The sequence below is a fragment of the Diabrotica virgifera genome, chromosome 5 (assembly GCF_917563875.1).
Source record: "Diabrotica virgifera virgifera chromosome 5, PGI_DIABVI_V3a".
Taxonomy (NCBI): Eukaryota; Metazoa; Arthropoda; class Insecta; order Coleoptera; family Chrysomelidae; genus Diabrotica; species Diabrotica virgifera.
In genome coordinates, this window is record NC_065447.1 from 82113409 (window position 1) to 82132862 (window position 19454).

Genomic DNA, 19454 nt, shown 5'->3' on the forward strand with positions numbered 1-19454 from the left:
GTATACTTAGTACGACCTCTATATGTGAAAAGAGAAAATAATTATTCTCTTGGTAGCCCGGCGAATAGCAAAATCAAGCTTTATAACAATAAAGCTATGAAAGGCGATGTAACGGAATCCTTTTTCCGACAATACATCATGCAAACACCGTTTGGGCTAACCAATTCGTCTCTTACTGGAGAATACAGTAAAATGAAAAATAGATAATTGCATTTCAGTTAGATTCGAACCCCACCGGTGCCCCGACTAGTTTCGACTCATGTCAAGTCGTCATCAGGAGACACTAGGTAGGTGTTCGAAGCTAACTGATTTACCGCTATTACTTCGTGAATTTATAAACTAAATCCACCAGAGTATACTTAGTACGACCTCTATATGTGAAAAGAGAAAATAATTATTCTCTTGGTAGCCCGGCGAATAGCAAAATCAAGCTTTATAACAATAAAGCTATGAAAGGCGATGTAACGGAATCCTTTTTCCGACAATACATCATGCAAACACCGTTTGGGCTAACCAATTCGTCTCTTACTGGAGAATACAGTAAAATGAAAAATAGATAATTGCATTTCAGTTAGATTCGAACCCCACCGGTGCCCCGACTAGTTTCGACTCATGTCAAGTCGTCATCAGGAGACACTAGGTAGGTGTTCGAAGCTAACTGATTTACCGCTATTACTTCGTGAATTTATAAACTAAATCCACCAGAGTATACTTAGTACGACCTCTATATGTGAAAAGAGAAAATAATTATTCTCTTGGTAGCCCGGCGAATAGCAAAATCAAGCTTTATAACAATAAAGCTATGAAAGGCGATGTAACGGAATCCTTTTTCCGACAATACATCATGCAAACACCGTTTGGGCTAACCAATTCGTCTCTTACTGGAGAATACAGTAAAATGAAAAATAGATAATTGCATTTCAGTTAGATTCGAACCCCACCGGTGCCCCGACTAGTTTCGACTCATGTCAAGTCGTCATCAGGAGACACTAGGTAGGTGTTCGAAGCTAACTGATTTACCGCTATTACTTCGTGAATTTATAAACTAAATCCACCAGAGTATACTTAGTACGACCTCTATATGTGAAAAGAGAAAATAATTATTCTCTTGGTAGCCCGGCGAATAGCAAAATCAAGCTTTATAACAATAAAGCTATGAAAGGCGATGTAACGGAATCCTTTTTCCGACAATACATCATGCAAACACCGTTTGGGCTAACCAATTCGTCTCTTACTGGAGAATACAGTAAAATGAAAAATAGATAATTGCATTTCAGTTAGATTCGAACCCCACCGGTGCCCCGACTAGTTTCGACTCATGTCAAGTCGTCATCAGGAGACACTAGGTAGGTGTTCGAAGCTAACTGATTTACCGCTATTACTTCGTGAATTTATAAACTAAATCCACCAGAGTATACTTAGTACGACCTCTATATGTGAAAAGAGAAAATAATTATTCTCTTGGTAGCCCGGCGAATAGCAAAATCAAGCTTTATAACAATAAAGCTATGAAAGGCGATGTAACGGAATCCTTTTTCCGACAATACATCATGCAAACACCGTTTGGGCTAACCAATTCGTCTCTTACTGGAGAATACAGTAAAATGAAAAATAGATAATTGCATTTCAGTTAGATTCGAACCCCACCGGTGCCCCGACTAGTTTCGACTCATGTCAAGTCGTCATCAGGAGACACTAGGTAGGTGTTCGAAGCTAACTGATTTACCGCTATTACTTCGTGAATTTATAAACTAAATCCACCAGAGTATACTTAGTACGACCTCTATATGTGAAAAGAGAAAATAATTATTCTCTTGGTAGCCCGGCGAATAGCAAAATCAAGCTTTATAACAATAAAGCTATGAAAGGCGATGTAACGGAATCCTTTTTCCGACAATACATCATGCAAACACCGTTTGGGCTAACCAATTCGTCTCTTACTGGAGAATACAGTAAAATGAAAAATAGATAATTGCATTTCAGTTAGATTCGAACCCCACCGGTGCCCCGACTAGTTTCGACTCATGTCAAGTCGTCATCAGGAGACACTAGGTAGGTGTTCGAAGCTAACTGATTTACCGCTATTACTTCGTGAATTTATATTATTTTCTCTTTTCACATATAGAGGTCGTACTAAGTATACTCTGGTGGATTTAGTTTATAAATTCACGAAGTAATAGCGGTAAATCAGTTAGCTTCGAACACCTACCTAGTGTCTCCTGATGACGACTTGACATGAGTCGAAACTAGTCGGGGCACCGGTGGGGTTCGAATCTAACTGAAATGCAATTATCTATTTTTCATTTTACTGTATTCTCCAGTAAGAGACGAATTGGTTAGCCCAAACGGTGTTTGCATGATGTATTGTCGGAAAAAGGATTCCGTTACATCGCCTTTCATAGCTTTATTGTTATAAAGCTTGATTTTGCTATTCGCCGGGCTACCAAGAGAATAATTATTTTCTCTTTTCACATATAGAGGTCGTACTAAGTATACTCTGGTGGATTTAGTTTATAAATTCACGAAGTAATAGCGGTAAATCAGTTAGCTTCGAACACCTACCTAGTGTCTCCTGATGACGACTTGACATGAGTCGAAACTAGTCGGGGCACCGGTGGGGTTCGAATCTAACTGAAATGCAATTATCTATTTTTCATTTTACTGTATTCTCCAGTAAGAGACGAATTGGTTAGCCCAAACGGTGTTTGCATGATGTATTGTCGGAAAAAGGATTCCGTTACATCGCCTTTCATAGCTTTATTGTTATAAAGCTTGATTTTGCTATTCGCCGGGCTACCAAGAGAATAATTATTTTCTCTTTTCACATATAGAGGTCGTACTAAGTATACTCTGGTGGATTTAGTTTATAAATTCACGAAGTAATAGCGGTAAATCAGTTAGCTTCGAACACCTACCTAGTGTCTCCTGATGACGACTTGACATGAGTCGAAACTAGTCGGGGCACCGGTGGGGTTCGAATCTAACTGAAATGCAATTATCTATTTTTCATATATATATATATATATATATATATATATACACTTGCGATCATAAAAAGCGGGTCACTCGATGAATTATTCAAGTTAGATGTCTCGAATTTTCTAAACATGTTGTCCGATTTGAGTGATTTTTTTAGTATGTTATAGCCTTATTCTTTAACAATATCGCCATAATAATATTGTTGCTAGACAGGTAAATTGTCATTGTATACCGGGTGTAAAAATCATACTGTGTTTATTCCTCAAAGTTCGAAACACCCCGTAGAATGTTTTAGCATAGATGCAATATTGAAATTAAAACTCGATTGTAGCCTTAGGCTTTCTTAACATTTCCTTTTTTATTTATTTGTTTATGTTGGATAATAAAAAAATTAGGCACCTTAACAACTAACCATGTTCTTCATCAATACAGGGTGTTTCTAAATAAGTGCGACAAACTTTAAGGGGCAATTCTGCATAAAAAAATAATGACCGTTTGCTTTATAAATGTATGACCGCAAGTTCTTCGGTTTCGAGATACGGGATGTTGAATTTTTTCTTACAAACTGACGATTTATTTATTGTTTTAAAACCGGTTGAGATATGCAATGGAAATTTGGTAGGTTTTAAGAGATGATTATTGCGCATTTTTTGACATACAACTAAGAATTTTATATTCACCATTGGCGTGCATACGGGATGTATCTAAAATGTTTATACCCGTATGCACGCCAATGGTGAATATAGAAATATTAATTGTATGTAAAAAATCCACAATAACTGACTCTTAAAACCTACCAAATTTCAGTTGCATATCTCTATTGGTTTTAGAGCAATAAATAAATCGTAAGTTTGTAAGAAAAAATTCAACGTCCCTTATCTCGGAAACGAAGCATTTGAGGACATATGGTTATAAAGCAAACTGTCATTATTTTTTCATACAGAATTACCCCTTAAAGTTTGTAGCACTTATTTAGAAACACCCTGTATTGATGAAGAACATGGCTAGTTATTAACGTGCTTAACTTTTTTATTATCCAACATAAACAAGTAAATCAAAAAAGCAAATGTTAAGAGACCTTAACGCTACAATTGAGTTTTAATTTCAATATTTTATCTATGCTAAAACATTCCACAGGGTGTTCCGAACTTTTAGGAATAAACACAGTCTGATTGTTACACCCGGTATACAATGACAATTTACCGGTCTAGCAACAATATTATTATAGCGATATTGCTAAAGAATAAGGCCATAACATACTAAAAAAATCACTCAAATCGGACAACAGGTTTAGAAAATTCGAAACATCTAACTACAATAACTCATCGAGTGACCCGCTTTTTATGATCGCGAGTGTATATATATATATATATATGTATATATATGTTACACTTGAAGTTTCCGCGGGAGCTATATGTGCTTTTTGTTGTTTTCCGGGTTTGACTCCGCGTTGAATAATTTTGGTTTTGAGAAAAACCATTATTTTGACGACGTTTCGGCAAGATCTCACTTGCCATTGTCAAGTCAGGTGGTTCCGCTTCAGTTTACTTCAAGCAGCAGCGAGAGCAGTGTATCGTTTGAAAGGTATTCAAAATATCTATTCAGTCATACTAATTTTTTTGGGGTTGATTTTGATTTTGGTGAATAAATTAAATAAATATAATATTGTAGTTTCGCATTTAATTAATATAAATTCAAATGTCCGCCTATGGCTTTTTGGCAAAAAAGTTGAAGTTTTTCAATTCTCTAGTAGTTTTTTCGACAACATCAACCTTTTTGACAAGTAATCATAGGCGGAATTTAGAATTTTTATTAATTAAATGCGAAGCTACAATTTTATATTATTTCATTTATTCATCAAAATTCGCTTAAACTCAAACAAAATTAGTATGTCTGAATAGGTATTTTCAATACCTTTCAAACGATGTATCACTTGTCATAAGGTCCCATTTAAAATTATCTGTCACAGTGGCGCTGTAAAGTTATCTGTCACTATTTCGTCACCTGTTATGACTAGTTAGGAAGCTTACGTCCGTTTTGTATTATTATGTTTATTGTTGACATGTAACGACACACACATTAGCTTTTATATTTTATTAAGTATTATTCAGTATCTCTTTACAACGTGTTCATCTTCTAACCTATCTATGTTCTAACCTAACCTAGTCAACTTGTTGACAGCTGATCTGTATGAGATCCCTGCCTTCACGCCTAGTGTTGCCAACCAACCTAAGCTATATCATACATCTCCCTTTTTACTCCCTAAATCTAGAAGGCTTGATTATTCTCCTACCTGATCTAGTTTGAAGTGGAATATCATTTTCACTACTATCACTTGAACTGTTAATATTATTATGGAAATTGTTATCAAGTTTGTCTGGTGATGTATTAGATATATTTTTAGAAGATTGATTAGAAGGTTCTCTAGCAGGTAATTCTAAACTAGGATGAAATTCAGTATGAGTATTAAAAGGATGTGGAGAAGATTTTATAAATGATGAGTTTCTTCTATATACGTTATTTTCAAAATCCTTTACAATATAGGACCTGGGACTCTCATGTGTGTCTACAATTTCTGCAGGCACCCAGACCCTGTCTTTCTTAAGCATTACACTTTGTCTCTTATAAAACCCATCTCTTTCCTTTGCCTGTCTATCATGATAATATTTCCTCTCTGCCCTCTTTTTTCTTATTTCATTTTTTTCCACTGTAGGTTTCTCTTCTAAAATTTTACTGCATACTGGTAATGTTGTTCTTAACAGTCTATTATTCAACAATTCTGATGGAGAAATATTTAGTCCTGATAACGGCGAGGTCCTATATTCTAAGAGTGCCAGCTGCACATCATTACCAGAGTCATTACATTTTTTTAATATGCCCTTACAGATTCCTACAGCTCGTTCGGCCAGTCCATTGGACCTTGGATATAACGGACTAGAGGTGATTAGGTTTATATTCCAACTTTCACAAAATTTTCTAAACTCACAGCTGCCAAATGGCATATTATCTGCAACAAGACTGCTAGGAATGCCATGAGTTGAGAACAGATTTCTGAGTTTATCACTTACTTCCTTGGCTGTTTTACATTCCAATGGAATTAATTCAAGCCAATTGCTGTAGTAGTCGACAACAGTTAAATAATCATGGCCTGCATAGTTAAATATATCTGCAGCTACTTTTGCAAACGGTATGTCTGGTCTTTCATGTTGCAATAATGGTTCTTTTTGCATGTTGCGACTATATTTTAGGCAAGTTTTGCATTTAGAAACAAATTGTTCTACATCAGAAGCTAGCTGCGGCCAATAGAATATTTTTCTAGCTCTAGATTTGGTCTTTTCTATACCAAAATGTCCTACATGTAATTTTGTTAACATTAGAGATCTTAACTTAAATGGTACAACCAGTTTAAAATTATTATATAGAAGATTACCAGATACATGCAAGTTATTCCTGATTTTGTAATACACTCCAAGTTCTGGACTTATTTTCACCTTTTCTGGCCATCCATTCTCACAATAAGCTATTACTTGCTTTAAATTTACGTCTTCACCTGTTGCATCTTTTAGTTCACTCATCCTCGCTTGGGAAATAGGTAATTCAATTTCTACGGAGTGAACAATGTCTAACATGTCTGGATCGTCTTTTACTTTATTTTTAACGAAAAACCTGGAAAGTAAATCTGCTATGTACATATATTTTCCAGGCAAGTAGGTTATTATGTAGTTATATTTAAGCAATTTTAATTTTAGTCTTTGTAATCTATTGGTAAGTTTACAAATATCTTTTATGTCTATGCTTACAAGTGGCTTATGGTCACTTTTTACACAAATTCTATTACCATATATAAAATGATGAAACTTGCTTAGACAAAAGTATATTGCAAGATATTCTTTCTCTATCTGTGCCCACTTTATCTCTGTTTCTGTTAAGCTACGAGAACAGAATGCTACTGGTTTTCCATTCTGCAACAAACATCCACCAATACCATTTTGACTAGCATCGGTTTGAACCTCTATGGGTAAATTTTTATCAAAGATCTGTAAAGTAGGTATTTTAGCTATTAAGTTTTTTATTTTTGACAAACACTCTGTATGATCATCAGTCCATAACCATTGAACATTATTTTTTATTAGGTTTCTTAGCGGTGTAAGAATATCTGAAAGATTAGGCAGATACTTAGTTAAATAATTTATCATTCCTAAAATTTTTAAGAGTTCATTTTTATTTTTAGGTTCCTCAAGCTGTACTATGGCCTGAACATATTCTGGGTCTGGTTTAACTCCACTTTCAGAAAATATTTGGCCTACATAACTAACCTCTTTTACTTTGAATTGTACTTTTTTATCATTAAATTTTATGCCATTCTGTCTAGCTCTTTCTATTACTTCAGCAAGAATCTTATCATGTTCTGCTTCATTTTCACCTGGAATAATAAAATCATCAAAATAGATACCTACAGGCAAGTCCCCAAATATCTTTTGATTCACTCTTTGGAAGACTTCTGGGCTGACATTTAACCCAAATGGAAGTCTTTTAAAGGCATATTTCCCAAATGGTGTTATAAATGTACAATATTTTGTACTCTCTCGATCCAACGGAATATAGTAAAATCCTTCCTTTAAATCTAAAACAGTGAAGACTTTCTTTCCCCAACTCTTCTACGGTAGGTATAGGGAATTGATCAGAACAAACATATTTATTTAGGTGTAAAGGATCTAAACACAACCTTAACTTACCATCATTTTTTTCTACAATTACTAGATTATTAACCCATTCTGTGGGTTCATCCATTTTAACTATTATATCCCTATTTTCAAGGTCATCAAGGGCTAATTTTAGTTTTGGTTTTATTGTCTCTGGTACCCTTCTACAAGGACTTACTACCGGATTAGCGTTATTTTTTAAAATAATCTTATATTTGAAGGGTACTTTACCAGTGCCTCCAAAAATATCTTTGTTATGAGTTATAAACTTACTGCATTCACTCTGATTATCATTATCATACTGTCGACATCGACCAAAACAAACTTGATATCATAGAATTTACCTTTTATTAAGCATTTTAATATTACTTGACCTATGGTATTTAATTTGTTGTTACCATATGTTATTAAGGGAGATTCATTTTTTGTTATTTTTGCAATATCATTTACATTTAAACCCTCAAATTTTTTTAAAGGCAAGCAGTTACAATTTGCACCAGTGTCTAATTTAAAACTAATAGTTTTATCATTGATAACAACTCTAGTTGTCCACAAGTTGACTTGATTATTTTTACAATTTATATTATCTAATTGTAAAATACTGTCTATATATGGTTTATCACCTACAGTTGTGTCATAACTATCATGTGTAACATCGTAGACTTTTTGATTAGTACTAGCAGACCTAGAGTAGGTTGCTCCTGCATTAGTTAAATTAGAAAACTTGCATCCTACCTGGAAATGATTTGGTCTATTACATCTTTTGCATGTTTTACCATAAGCTGGGCAGCTTCTTGGACCATGTCGTCTCCCACATTTGAAACAATTGTACTCTTGATTGTTAGATATATTACCATTATCTGCACCTGCATTCCTTATATTACCATCTTTAAAGCTATTATTTCCTCTACTTCTTAAACTGTTAACTTCCATTTCTTTTCTAAGGTCCTTCAGTTGAAACTTACTTGCTTCCGCTGTTCTACAGTGAGTCTCGGCTTGAGTCAACGTCAAATTTGGAACTCTTAATAATCTCTCTTGCATTGTCTGGTCTCTAATGCCACTAACTATTTTATCTCGGACTAGTGAATCTTCTAGTGTTCCAAAATTACACAGCTTTGCTAACATTTTAATATCTGTCAGGAACCTATCAAATTCTTCGTCTTCACCTTGACTTCTGTTAAAAAACTTATATCTGTCATATGTTTCGTTCCGAAGTGGCTTGCAATACTCCTCAAACGCCTGTATTACTTTATTATAATTTTTTCCATCGTCACCAACAAATTTTAATGTCCTGAAAATGTCTTGAGCTTCTTCACCAGCTAAATTCAAGAAAATTGCATATTTTGTTTCATTATCTTTATTGCACAAGCCAGTTGCCGTTAAATAAATAGAAAAACTATTAATAAATTTCTCGTAATTTTGACTGGTATGCTGGTCGAACACAATGCTTTTTGGGGCCTTGGCAGACTCCATTTTATAGGTCTCTTACAACTGGATTCTTATTTGGGGTTCTTATAAACCTGACACCATGTATTATTATGTTTATTGTTGACATGTAACGACACACACATTAGCTTTTATATTTTATTAAGTATTATTCAGTATCTCTTTACAACGTGTTCATCTTCTAACCTATCTATGTTCTAACCTAACCTAGTCAACTTGTTGACAGCTGATCTGTATGAGATCCCTGCCTTCACGCCTAGTGTTGCCAACCAACCTAAGCTATATCATACACGTTTATTTCCTTCCTCCAAATATCACTATTATAGGTATAACCGTTCAAAACATACGAGGGGGTACGGACTTTTGACTAGCACTGTATATTTTAAAATAAATAACATTCAAAAAGAATAATTTTATCGAATCCATTACCTTTAAACGCAAATAACTTGAAAACTGCTTACTCTATCGCATGAAGACAAAAGGACGGTATTTACGTAAAAATTAATGAAGAATCAAAAAAACATGCTGAAATTATTATTACGACAGTAGCGTAGATTGTGAGGGGGGAAAGGAAGTATATATCCCTAGAGCAAGCCTCTGGTAACGGTGAAAAACTATCTTTTAACACTAGTTAAAGTATCCCAGCATGCGTAAACTGTTTGTCAAGTTTGAACAAAACATATTGGAACGTGCTAAAATAATGGGCTAAAATCATTTTAGAATATTTGTAATAAAACACTCTGTATCTCTGTAAGGGGGAATATTTTATTAAAGTGTTTTATGTTAAATCTTCTTATTTTGTGCTAATGTTTCTTCAGTTACGAAATGGACAATTCTTAATGAAACACCCTGTATATAAAAAGTTTCAAAAGTTATGCATCATCTAAAATTATGCTCATTTTCATAGTTTTTTTCTCGATATTTTCGTGGACAGATTAACGGATAAGTTTTGGGGTAGTTCTGATTTCTTTCATTATATATGGATTTTGGGCTGCTGAATCCGAATATGAGATTTGCGGACAAAATTTCTTGCCGGAACATTAAAAAAATCGCGAAGAAAGCGAAAAATTTCAGCTTTTTTCCGCTTTTTTGCTAAAATCTCGAAAACTATTAACTTTTAGTAGATGATCTGTTAACGGAAATTAAAGTACTTAAAATAATCTACAAATATCACTATTTACTTTTTTTTTCAGACTAATTGTTTGGTCTAAAGTACAAGTTGAAAATTGCCAATTTTTAACGGTCTCGGCAAAACCCACATTTTACATTCCAAAACTTTATTTTTTATTAGAATGCTGTCATTTGATAAATTTCTACTAGTTTTCTGTACAAATAATAAATGATCATAGGTATGGTATGTCTCTTGTGACAGCTTCCATGAGTCCATTCCGTCCTAAGAGGCCGGGAATGTCTCTGCTTTTCCCTTAGAGCCACAGAAGATCAGGCACAGATGGAGTCACAGTTTCAGTTGGTGTGAATATTTCCTTCGGATCTGTTATCTTGATTTATGATAAACCTTGAGGTTTTGTCGTTTTAAAAGGAATTAGTTGAACAGCTCCCTGACTTCCATAAACCTCAGGCGCGGGTTTCTTTTTTAAAAATCCACAAGGAAGAACTTCCTGTAGTTGGCTGTATACCATTAATTACAAGTGAAATTTAATAAAAAATTTTCTTCTTGGTAAAACGTATATTAGTTTAAAAAGCCCTAAAGGGCTACAAACATATGAACAAAACGTTTTCTGTAACAAGAGCATCATCAGTGTTACAAGAACATGGTGAGCCAACCAAAAAATACAAAGGTCAAAGCCTTTCAAAAAACAGACAAGTCTTATATAAAAGATAACATCGCAAAATCCAAAGGTTGGATAAAATTCCTAAGGATAAGGCCCTATGGCAACATATGACTCCCACACGTTGTAAGTGGGTCAAAAGGTAACTAGATCAACCTTTGTTTGTTTGTCAAGGTTTGACCTACTTACCTTTTGACCCACTTACAACGTGTGGGAGTCATATGTTGCCACAGGGCCTTATCCTTAGCAATTTTATCCATCCTTTGGATTTTGCGATGTTATCTTTTATATAAGACTTTTGTCTGTTTTTTGAAAGGCTCTGACCTTTGTATTTTTTGGTTGGCTCACCATGTTCTTGTAACACTGATGATGCTCTTGTTACAGAGCGAAAACGTTTTGTTCATATGTTTGTAGCCCTTTAGGGCTTTTTAAACTAATATACCTTTTACCAAGAAGGAAATTTTTTATTAAATTTCACTGGTCTCTTTTTTATCCGAGGAATGGATTGCTTAGGAGCTACGGCATGTTTTGGTGCAATACAAGAAATGCCACATATGACGTGAAAAGTGTGATATTCGTCGACTGTATGTACGTTAAAATCAGCGTTATCGTAGATCTGCTGTGTAAAGCACGGCAGGTCAATTTTCTGCGGATCGCCTTTGCTGACACTTCCAGGCGAACAGCTTCTGTATAGGATAAACAAAACCCCAAAGAGGGAAACTACATTAACCTATTTTCTTGAGCCGTACTTTTTGTAGAGAAAACGGCCAACCCCACAAGGAATGATGAGACCAACTATCTGGGCCTTACTGCCGCTACAAGACTTTGAGCAAGCGTATTGCTTATCTGGAAGTGTCAGCAATCGCAGGCGATCCGCAGAAAATTGACCAGCCGTGCTTTACATAACAGGTGTACGAAAACGCTGATTTTAACCCTTTCTATGCCAGTCCTTAATTTGCATCTTGGTCCCTCAATCAAAAAGGTTTTTTCATGCGTAGTGTCCCATTGCCTTATATATATGTCGCATATAAATAAACAAATAAATGACCGAAACATGTTTTTATTGAGTTTTTTTTAACCAACTTAAACGTTTTCTTTTCAAAAGTACTCATCAGAGAGCAAAACCAACTTGAAAAAATGTAACTAACTTAAAAAAAAATAATGTAATGTAAATTAACATTAAAAGTTTTCTTTTGTGTGGTAATCCTCAAAACATGACACTACGCAAAGGCCGACTCCGCATCTTGCACACATGTATCTCGATTCGCTTCTTTTTTTTCTGATCTTTTCTGTGGCTACAAACGCTTCACCTTCTAGCAGCTACCTATAAGCGTTGCCACCAGTGCTACAATATAGCATATATCTAAAATATGTGAACAAATATATACGGCAATGGGTTCGCATGACCTGTCTTAGGTGCCAACATTTTGAGGCTTTGGGAACAATAATCTAACATTTTCGGACATATTTCTACGGCATTGGGATACCATTCGAGTCTAAAATTTTATAAGCAACGCATATTTTCGGCTTTGGTAAATTGAGACCATAACACCTTGAACGTATATATACGGAAAATACGGCGGTTGGGAATACAGACCCACTTTTTCAAAAATATATATACAGGGTGATCAACTTCTGTGACAAAGTCCAATATATCTGTTATTATAAAATATATATATAAAAAATTGTTAATAAAAGTTAAAAGACACCTTTAATGTACACATTTTAAAATTAGTGAGAAATATACAGGGTCCTCCACAACACGGTGCCAAACCAAAGTTTTGTTTTTTTAAATGGAACACCCTGTATTTTATTCAAAATCTGGTTTCTCTACATTTTTCTGATTAAAAAGATATAACACTTGTCTAGGGTTATACTGAGTGTTTCAAAGTTATGAGCACTTTTATCAAAATATCATACTGATTTGATCGCCCTGTATGATTCTAACAGTATAATATAAACTTATTTTTTTACTGCCGTTGACTGTCAATATTAAAATAGTTTTGCAACAACGTACAATTTTTTTATCACTACACAAATTTTATACAGGGTAAGTCAAAATGCAAATAAAATATTTTCTTCATATTTTTAAATGGAACGCCCTGTATTTTATATTACCGTCGAAAAGTTCTTTCATTATACTTGCATATCTTTTAAATATTCCCTATACCTAGAGTTATTAGTTTTCGAGATATTTTAGTTTTATTCTTGTTAACTCATAGATACGTTCATTACAGTAAATTAATTACCCTTAATATTAGAAACGTCCAATGAGTTCGTTAATAATAATTAAATTGGACTGCATTTTATTTTTTCTCCAAGTTTATGGTACATTCTATACAATAACGACAATTTTATATTTACTAACAAAATGATATTAATTTTCCGCGAAGAAATGGGAACTATAAATTGCTGCAGGTTCTTGTTTAAGGTGGCTTTGAAATAATTGACACAAGAACTGTCAGATGTAAGATTTTAATTATCTGTACGTTTTTATTTTTGTTATTGATTATAATTGTTGGCCATATTGTTATATTTGTTATTTGTTACCTAGCAATGAATTTTAATCGTGAAGAACTGACAGGCATGATATGGATTTTAGGAGAGTGTTTCAAAAACTCATTAGTTGCCACAAGAATTTATAAGGAACGGTGTCCATAGCGTCAACAACCAAATAAGAGAGCATTTGACAACTTAGACAGGATTAATCGTACTGGTTCTGTTTTTGAAGCAAAGGAAAAAACAAAAATCATTATTACGGATGAAAATTAATTAAATGTTTTACTGCCTGTTACAGAAAATCCTCATACAAGTATTCAAAATATTACAAGAGAGCAAGATATAAGTTATGGATATATCCAAAACATACTCAAGAAAAACAACATGCACCCATATCATATACAATTACATCAGGAACTTGTTGGGGATGATTTCGAACGAAGAGTAGGTACAATTTTGTCAATGGTCACAACAACAAATAGTTATACAGAGAGATTTTTTTGAGTTTGTTCTTTTTTTTTGGAGACGAGGCAACATTCCACAAAAATGGTCGTGTAAACAGATACAATTTTCATTATTATTCCACGACCAATCCGTGCTGTGCTCAGACACACAGTCAATCGAGATGGTCCTTAAATGTTTGGGGTGGAATAATAGGCAATTACGGTATAGGTCATTTTTTTGAGGAATCGGTAAATGGTGAGGTTTATTTAAATTTTATAGTTAATCATTTACATATTCTACTTGAAATTGTACCATTAAATATCCGCCAACATATGTGGTACCTTCACGACGGAGCCCCTACTCTCCACAACGCACTTGTCAACGGTGAACTCGATGAACTATTTCCTGAAAGATGGATAGGAAGAGATGGGCCACCCAGATCACCAGAATTAAACGAAGTTGACTTCTTTTTTGAGGTTATATTAAAGACGTAGTGTATAGGACACCTCCAACAATAGTTGACGATATGAAAATAAGGATAAAAAACACCTTTCAAAGTGTCACACAACAAATGCTTACAAACATCAGTAGGTCTTTCGAAACTCGTCTCCAGGCTTGTGTAGACGTTATGGGAGGTCATTTTGAACACCTTTTATAACATAAGAAGTAAGTTAAACATTTTTTTATTTAATTTAGTTTTTTTAATAAATTTTAATATAAATTAAAGTATTGTTATTAATAACTAAGTAAAACATGTTTATCAACAATAAAACTAAAATATCTCGAAAACTAATAACTTTAGGTATAGTGAATATTTAGAAGATATGTAAGTATAGTGATAGAACTTTTCGATAATAATATAAAATACAGGGTGTTCCATTTAAAATTATGAAGAAAATCTTGTATTTACATTTTGACTTACCCTGTATACAATTTGTGTAGTTATAAAAAAATTCTACATTGTTACAAAACTACTTTAATATTTACAGTCAAAACCATTAAAAAAATAAGTTTATATTACACCGTTAGAAACATACAGGGCGATCAAATCAGTATGATTTTTTAATAAACGTGCTCGTAACTTTGAAACACTCAGTATAACCCTAGACAAGTGTTACATCTCTAGAATCAGAAAAATGTAGAGAAACCAGATTTTGAATAAAATACAGGGTGTTCCATTTAAAAAAACAAAACTTTGGTTTGGCACCGTGTTATGGAGGACCCTGTATATTTTTCACTAATTTTAAAATGTGTACATTAAAGGTGTCTATAACTTTTATTAACAACTTTTTTTCATATATTGTATAATAACAGATATATTGGACTTTGTCACAGAAGTTGATCACCCTGTATGCAGCGTTGGGACAGAAAGGGTTAACGTACATACAATCGACGGATACCACACTTTTTACGTCATGGGTGGCATTTCTTGTATTGCACCAAAACATGCAATAGCTCCTAACCAATCCATTCCTCGGCTAAAAACTAAACCCGCACCTGAGGTTTATGGAAGTCAGAGAGCTGTTCAACTAATACATTTTGAAAGGACAAAACGTCAAGGTTTATCAGAAATCAAGATCCGAAGGGAATGTTCACACCAACTGAAACTGTGACTCCATCTGTGCCTGATCTTCTGTGGCTCTAAGGGAAAAGCAGAGACATTCTCGGTATTTTAGGGTGGAATGGACTCACGAAAGCTGTGAGAAGAGACATACCATATTCATATTATGAACTAACATTTATTATTTGTACAGAAAACTAGGAGAAATTTATCAAGTGACAGCATTCTAATAAAAACTAAAGTTTTGGAATGTAAAAAGTGGGTTTTGTCGAGACCGTTAAAAATTGGCAATTTTCAACTTGCACTTTAGACCGAACGGTTCGTCTGAAAAAAAAAGTAAATAGTGATATTTGTAGATAATTTTAAGTACTTTAATTTCTGTTAACAGATCATTTACTAAAAGTTAATAGTTTTCGAGATTTGAGCAAAAAAGCGGAAAAAAGCTGAAGTTTTTCGATTTTCTCGCGATTTTTTCAATGTTTCGGCAAGAAATTTTGTCCGCAAACCTCATATTCGGATTTAGCAGCCCAAAATCCATATATAATGAAAGAAATCAGAACTACCCCAAAACTTTCCCACTAGGGAGCTCGTAGAGTACAAATTGACTGAATCATTTAGCTGAAACAAAACTAAATTAACAATAAAAAACAGTTAACAAAACTTTAAAAACACAAATGCACATAACGTTAACAATTCTGGTCTACACCTTAAGAGTTATTTGTTGATCAAGTGAGCGGTATGCACAGCGCAACATGGGAGAGACGAGATTTGATATTGTAAGAATATTATAAAGGGTTTACTAGTTTATCCTGCATTGTCCCTATTAATATCAGGACAAACTAGTTTGGCCTAGACCAAACTAGTTTATCCTGAAATAGGGTTTGGCCGGTAACCTATACAAAGAATATATTTTATGTTTTATGTAAATAAATCTCTTAATTTTAGGTAAAAATGTCACCATTACATAACAACTTAGCGCTTGAACAAACAACCAACAGTTTTGTGAGCACACAGAAATCAACGGAACAAATTAAAAGAAATGGTTATTTTGATCAAGACTTAGTCTGGAAAAATATTATTTTATATCTAATTTTTCATTCTTTAGTCCTTTGGGGATATTCGAGACTCTTTACTGGTAAACTCATGTGGACAACATTTATATTTAGTAAGTTAAATTTGTAGTTAAGATTTATGTTGTTTAATGTATATGGATATTTTAGGTGATTCAATGAACCAGTAAAAAGCTCAAAACCTAACTTTTATTTTTTTTTATTTAGCATATGGCTTAACGACATCGCATAATACATTTAGATTTATGCATTATACAATGCATCACAAACAGATGTCCAATTTTTTTTATATATTCGATTGACCCTTCGGTTGCCATTACAAAGTCTATAGGGTCGCCTGTGTATGCTCTGCGTGGGCAGTCCTGAACAATGTGACTGATCGTCTGTCTTGCAGCGCCGCAGTCACAAGAAGGCGAGGGGAGTTTACCCCATCTGTAGAGGGAGTGGGCGCATCTTCCACAGTTTGTTCGAATTCGATTAAGGGCTGCCCAAATCTTACGGGGACGTTCAAATTCTCCAGGTTTCCCTATGATGTCCTGTAGACTATGGTAATGCGGATCTGTCCTACTTTCCCAATCTTCTCTCCATCGGGTATTTAAGTCAAAGTTGGATTGCTGCAGCGTTTGAGCAGATTGTAGAGGAGGTAACCTGGATCGGAGACGGTTTCCAAGAATATCGGGGATGTCGTTGTGGACTAGAAGCTGGCGATTGTCCATTATTTTGTTATATTCTTTAACCAATGCATGTTCGCGGCGTGTAGGTTGGGTGGTGCTATATTACTAAGGGTAGGTAGCCACACTGTAGGGGTGGGCTTAATTGTGCCTGTTATCATACGCATAGCACGTATTTAGCCACACTGGAGCACAGTATTCTGCCACCGGATATATCAGGCCAAGAGCAGAGGATCTTAATGTTGATGCTGTGAACCCCCATGTAGTGCCGCAGAGTTTCTGTATTATATTGTTGCGTGTTTTCAATTTTGCTGCTGTTTTCGTCAGGCGTTATCTGAATGTGGGCGTTCTGTCTAGAGTAATCCCCAGATATTTCGGGTATTTATTGTGTTTTAACAGCTTGTTAATAAAATACACTCGCAATTCTCTGTTTGCCAGCTTGTTGTTGAGATGAAAAGCTGATACTTCAGTTTTTGTAGTACTTGGCTGTAGTCTCCATTTCTTAAGGTATTCGCTGAGGATGGATAAGTCATTCGTGAGAGTGATTTCTGTAGTTTATAAAGATTGGTGGCTTGTTGCAAGGGTCCAGTCGTCAGCATATCCAAACTTCCGAGATTCGGTTTCAGGCATGTCAGCAATATAGAGGCTGAAAAATAAAGGGGCAAGGACAGAACCCTGTGGAAGACCATTGTTAAGTTTCATCTGTCTGCTCGTCTCCTTTCCCATTATAACCTGGAAGGCTCTGTTGGTCAGCATGTTGCCAATGAGGTTAGTTATCTTTCTGCAGAAGATAATACGGGTCAGTTTATACAGTGAGCACGTAAAGGTTGGAATAAATTAATTTTCTCGAGAACGGACGATTTTGGAAAAAAATTCCGAAACAGGTCAATTTTTGTTTTTAAATTGAGACTTTTTGGCATATGTATCCAACTAGTGACCTCACCCATCTGGGCATGATGAAGCAACGATTATTTTTCAAATAAACATTTTTTTCTGTTTTCTGGGAGCAGTCAAATGTATTTTTGACTAAATAAATTACATGCATTCTTCTTTTTATGTTAATAAATTTAATAAAAAAAAAAGTTTTTTTGTGGACACCCTGTATAAATAATTATGTAAATGTTTATATTATTATATTAATGAATATAGAATTAAATCACTTTTCAAATGACCTATCACACGACCCCTATTCCCATTTAAGAAAATCATCGATTACGTCATCACGCCCAGATGGGTGACGTCACTAGTATGATATAGATGCGAAAAAGTCATATTTTGAAAATAAAGATTGACCTGTTTCGGGATATTTTCCCAAAATCATTCATTCTCGAGAAACTGAATTTATTCCAACCTTTACGTGCTCACTGTATATTAATCCCTGTCTCCAAACAGTATCATATGCTGCTGTTAGATCTATAAATACTGTTGCAGTCTTTTGTTTCTTTTGAAAACTAGCGTCTACAAAAGTTGTTAATGACAGCACTTGGTCCGTACAGCTTCGATGAGGGCGGAAGCCAGCTTGTTCAATGGGGACATTTTCTAGTATCCTGTGACTAATTCTGTTGAGGAGAAGCTTTTCTAATAGTTTATATACCATGCTGAGTAGAGCTCTGGGGCGGTAGTTTTCTGGCTTATCGTTTGATTTGCCCGGTTTCGGAATTGCAATTATCTTTGTTCGCTTAAGTGAGAAAGGAATGTTACCTGACTGAAGTATATTATTAAAGAACATTGCAAGCCACTGTTTCGTGAATGCACCACTGTGTATCAAGAACTCTGGATGGATACCATCAAACCCAGGTGCTTTATCTGATTTCATTTCTTTCAGCGCATGTGAGATTTCAGAAATAAGTATTCTTGCTGAATATTCGGAGTTCGTTCTGTTCATTTGTTTTAATGCCCTTAAGTCTCTTTTCACGTTGGTAGTATGTGTTCGATCTCGTGGAGCTCTGGATAGAGGTACTATATGGGAGGCAACCTTGTTAGGAGACATTTTAGACTCTCTGGATTCCAGCTGGTTAGCTCCTCCAATTTTCCGCAACAGGGACCATGCCTGCCGGCTTTTTTTTTTTTGAAGTCAAGGTTTTCGACAGTCTTTATCCATTTTTAGCGTCTAGCTGTATCGATGTTGTGTAAAAGCTCATCGGCTATTTCTCGGTCACCACTCTCGAGAAACTTCGTGTATAATTCTTCACATGTTTCAGTCCATCCGGGCACATATTCTTTGCGATACCCCGTAGGGATGGTTTCCTTGGCAGCGCTTATTACTGCACCCACAAACCTCTCATAATGTT

At 34.8% G+C, this 19454-nt stretch overlaps 1 protein-coding gene across 4 annotated transcripts in view; it reads left to right on the forward strand.

Moving 5' to 3' along the window:
* The window catches only part of LOC126884267 (acyl-CoA Delta-9 desaturase-like), a 132870-nt gene that overhangs the window by 26324 nt on the left and 87092 nt on the right, over nt 1-19454 (forward strand). For all 4 annotated transcript variants that reach the window (XR_007697916.1, XR_007697915.1, XM_050650203.1 and 1 more), the window contains exon 2: nt 16368-16587. Coding sequence is in view for 2 of the 4 variants with exons in the window: in XM_050650203.1 (XP_050506160.1) it covers nt 16374-16587 (214 nt within the window). In the remaining 2 variants the exon portion in view is untranslated. The remainder of the gene's footprint in view (nt 1-16367; nt 16588-19454) is intronic.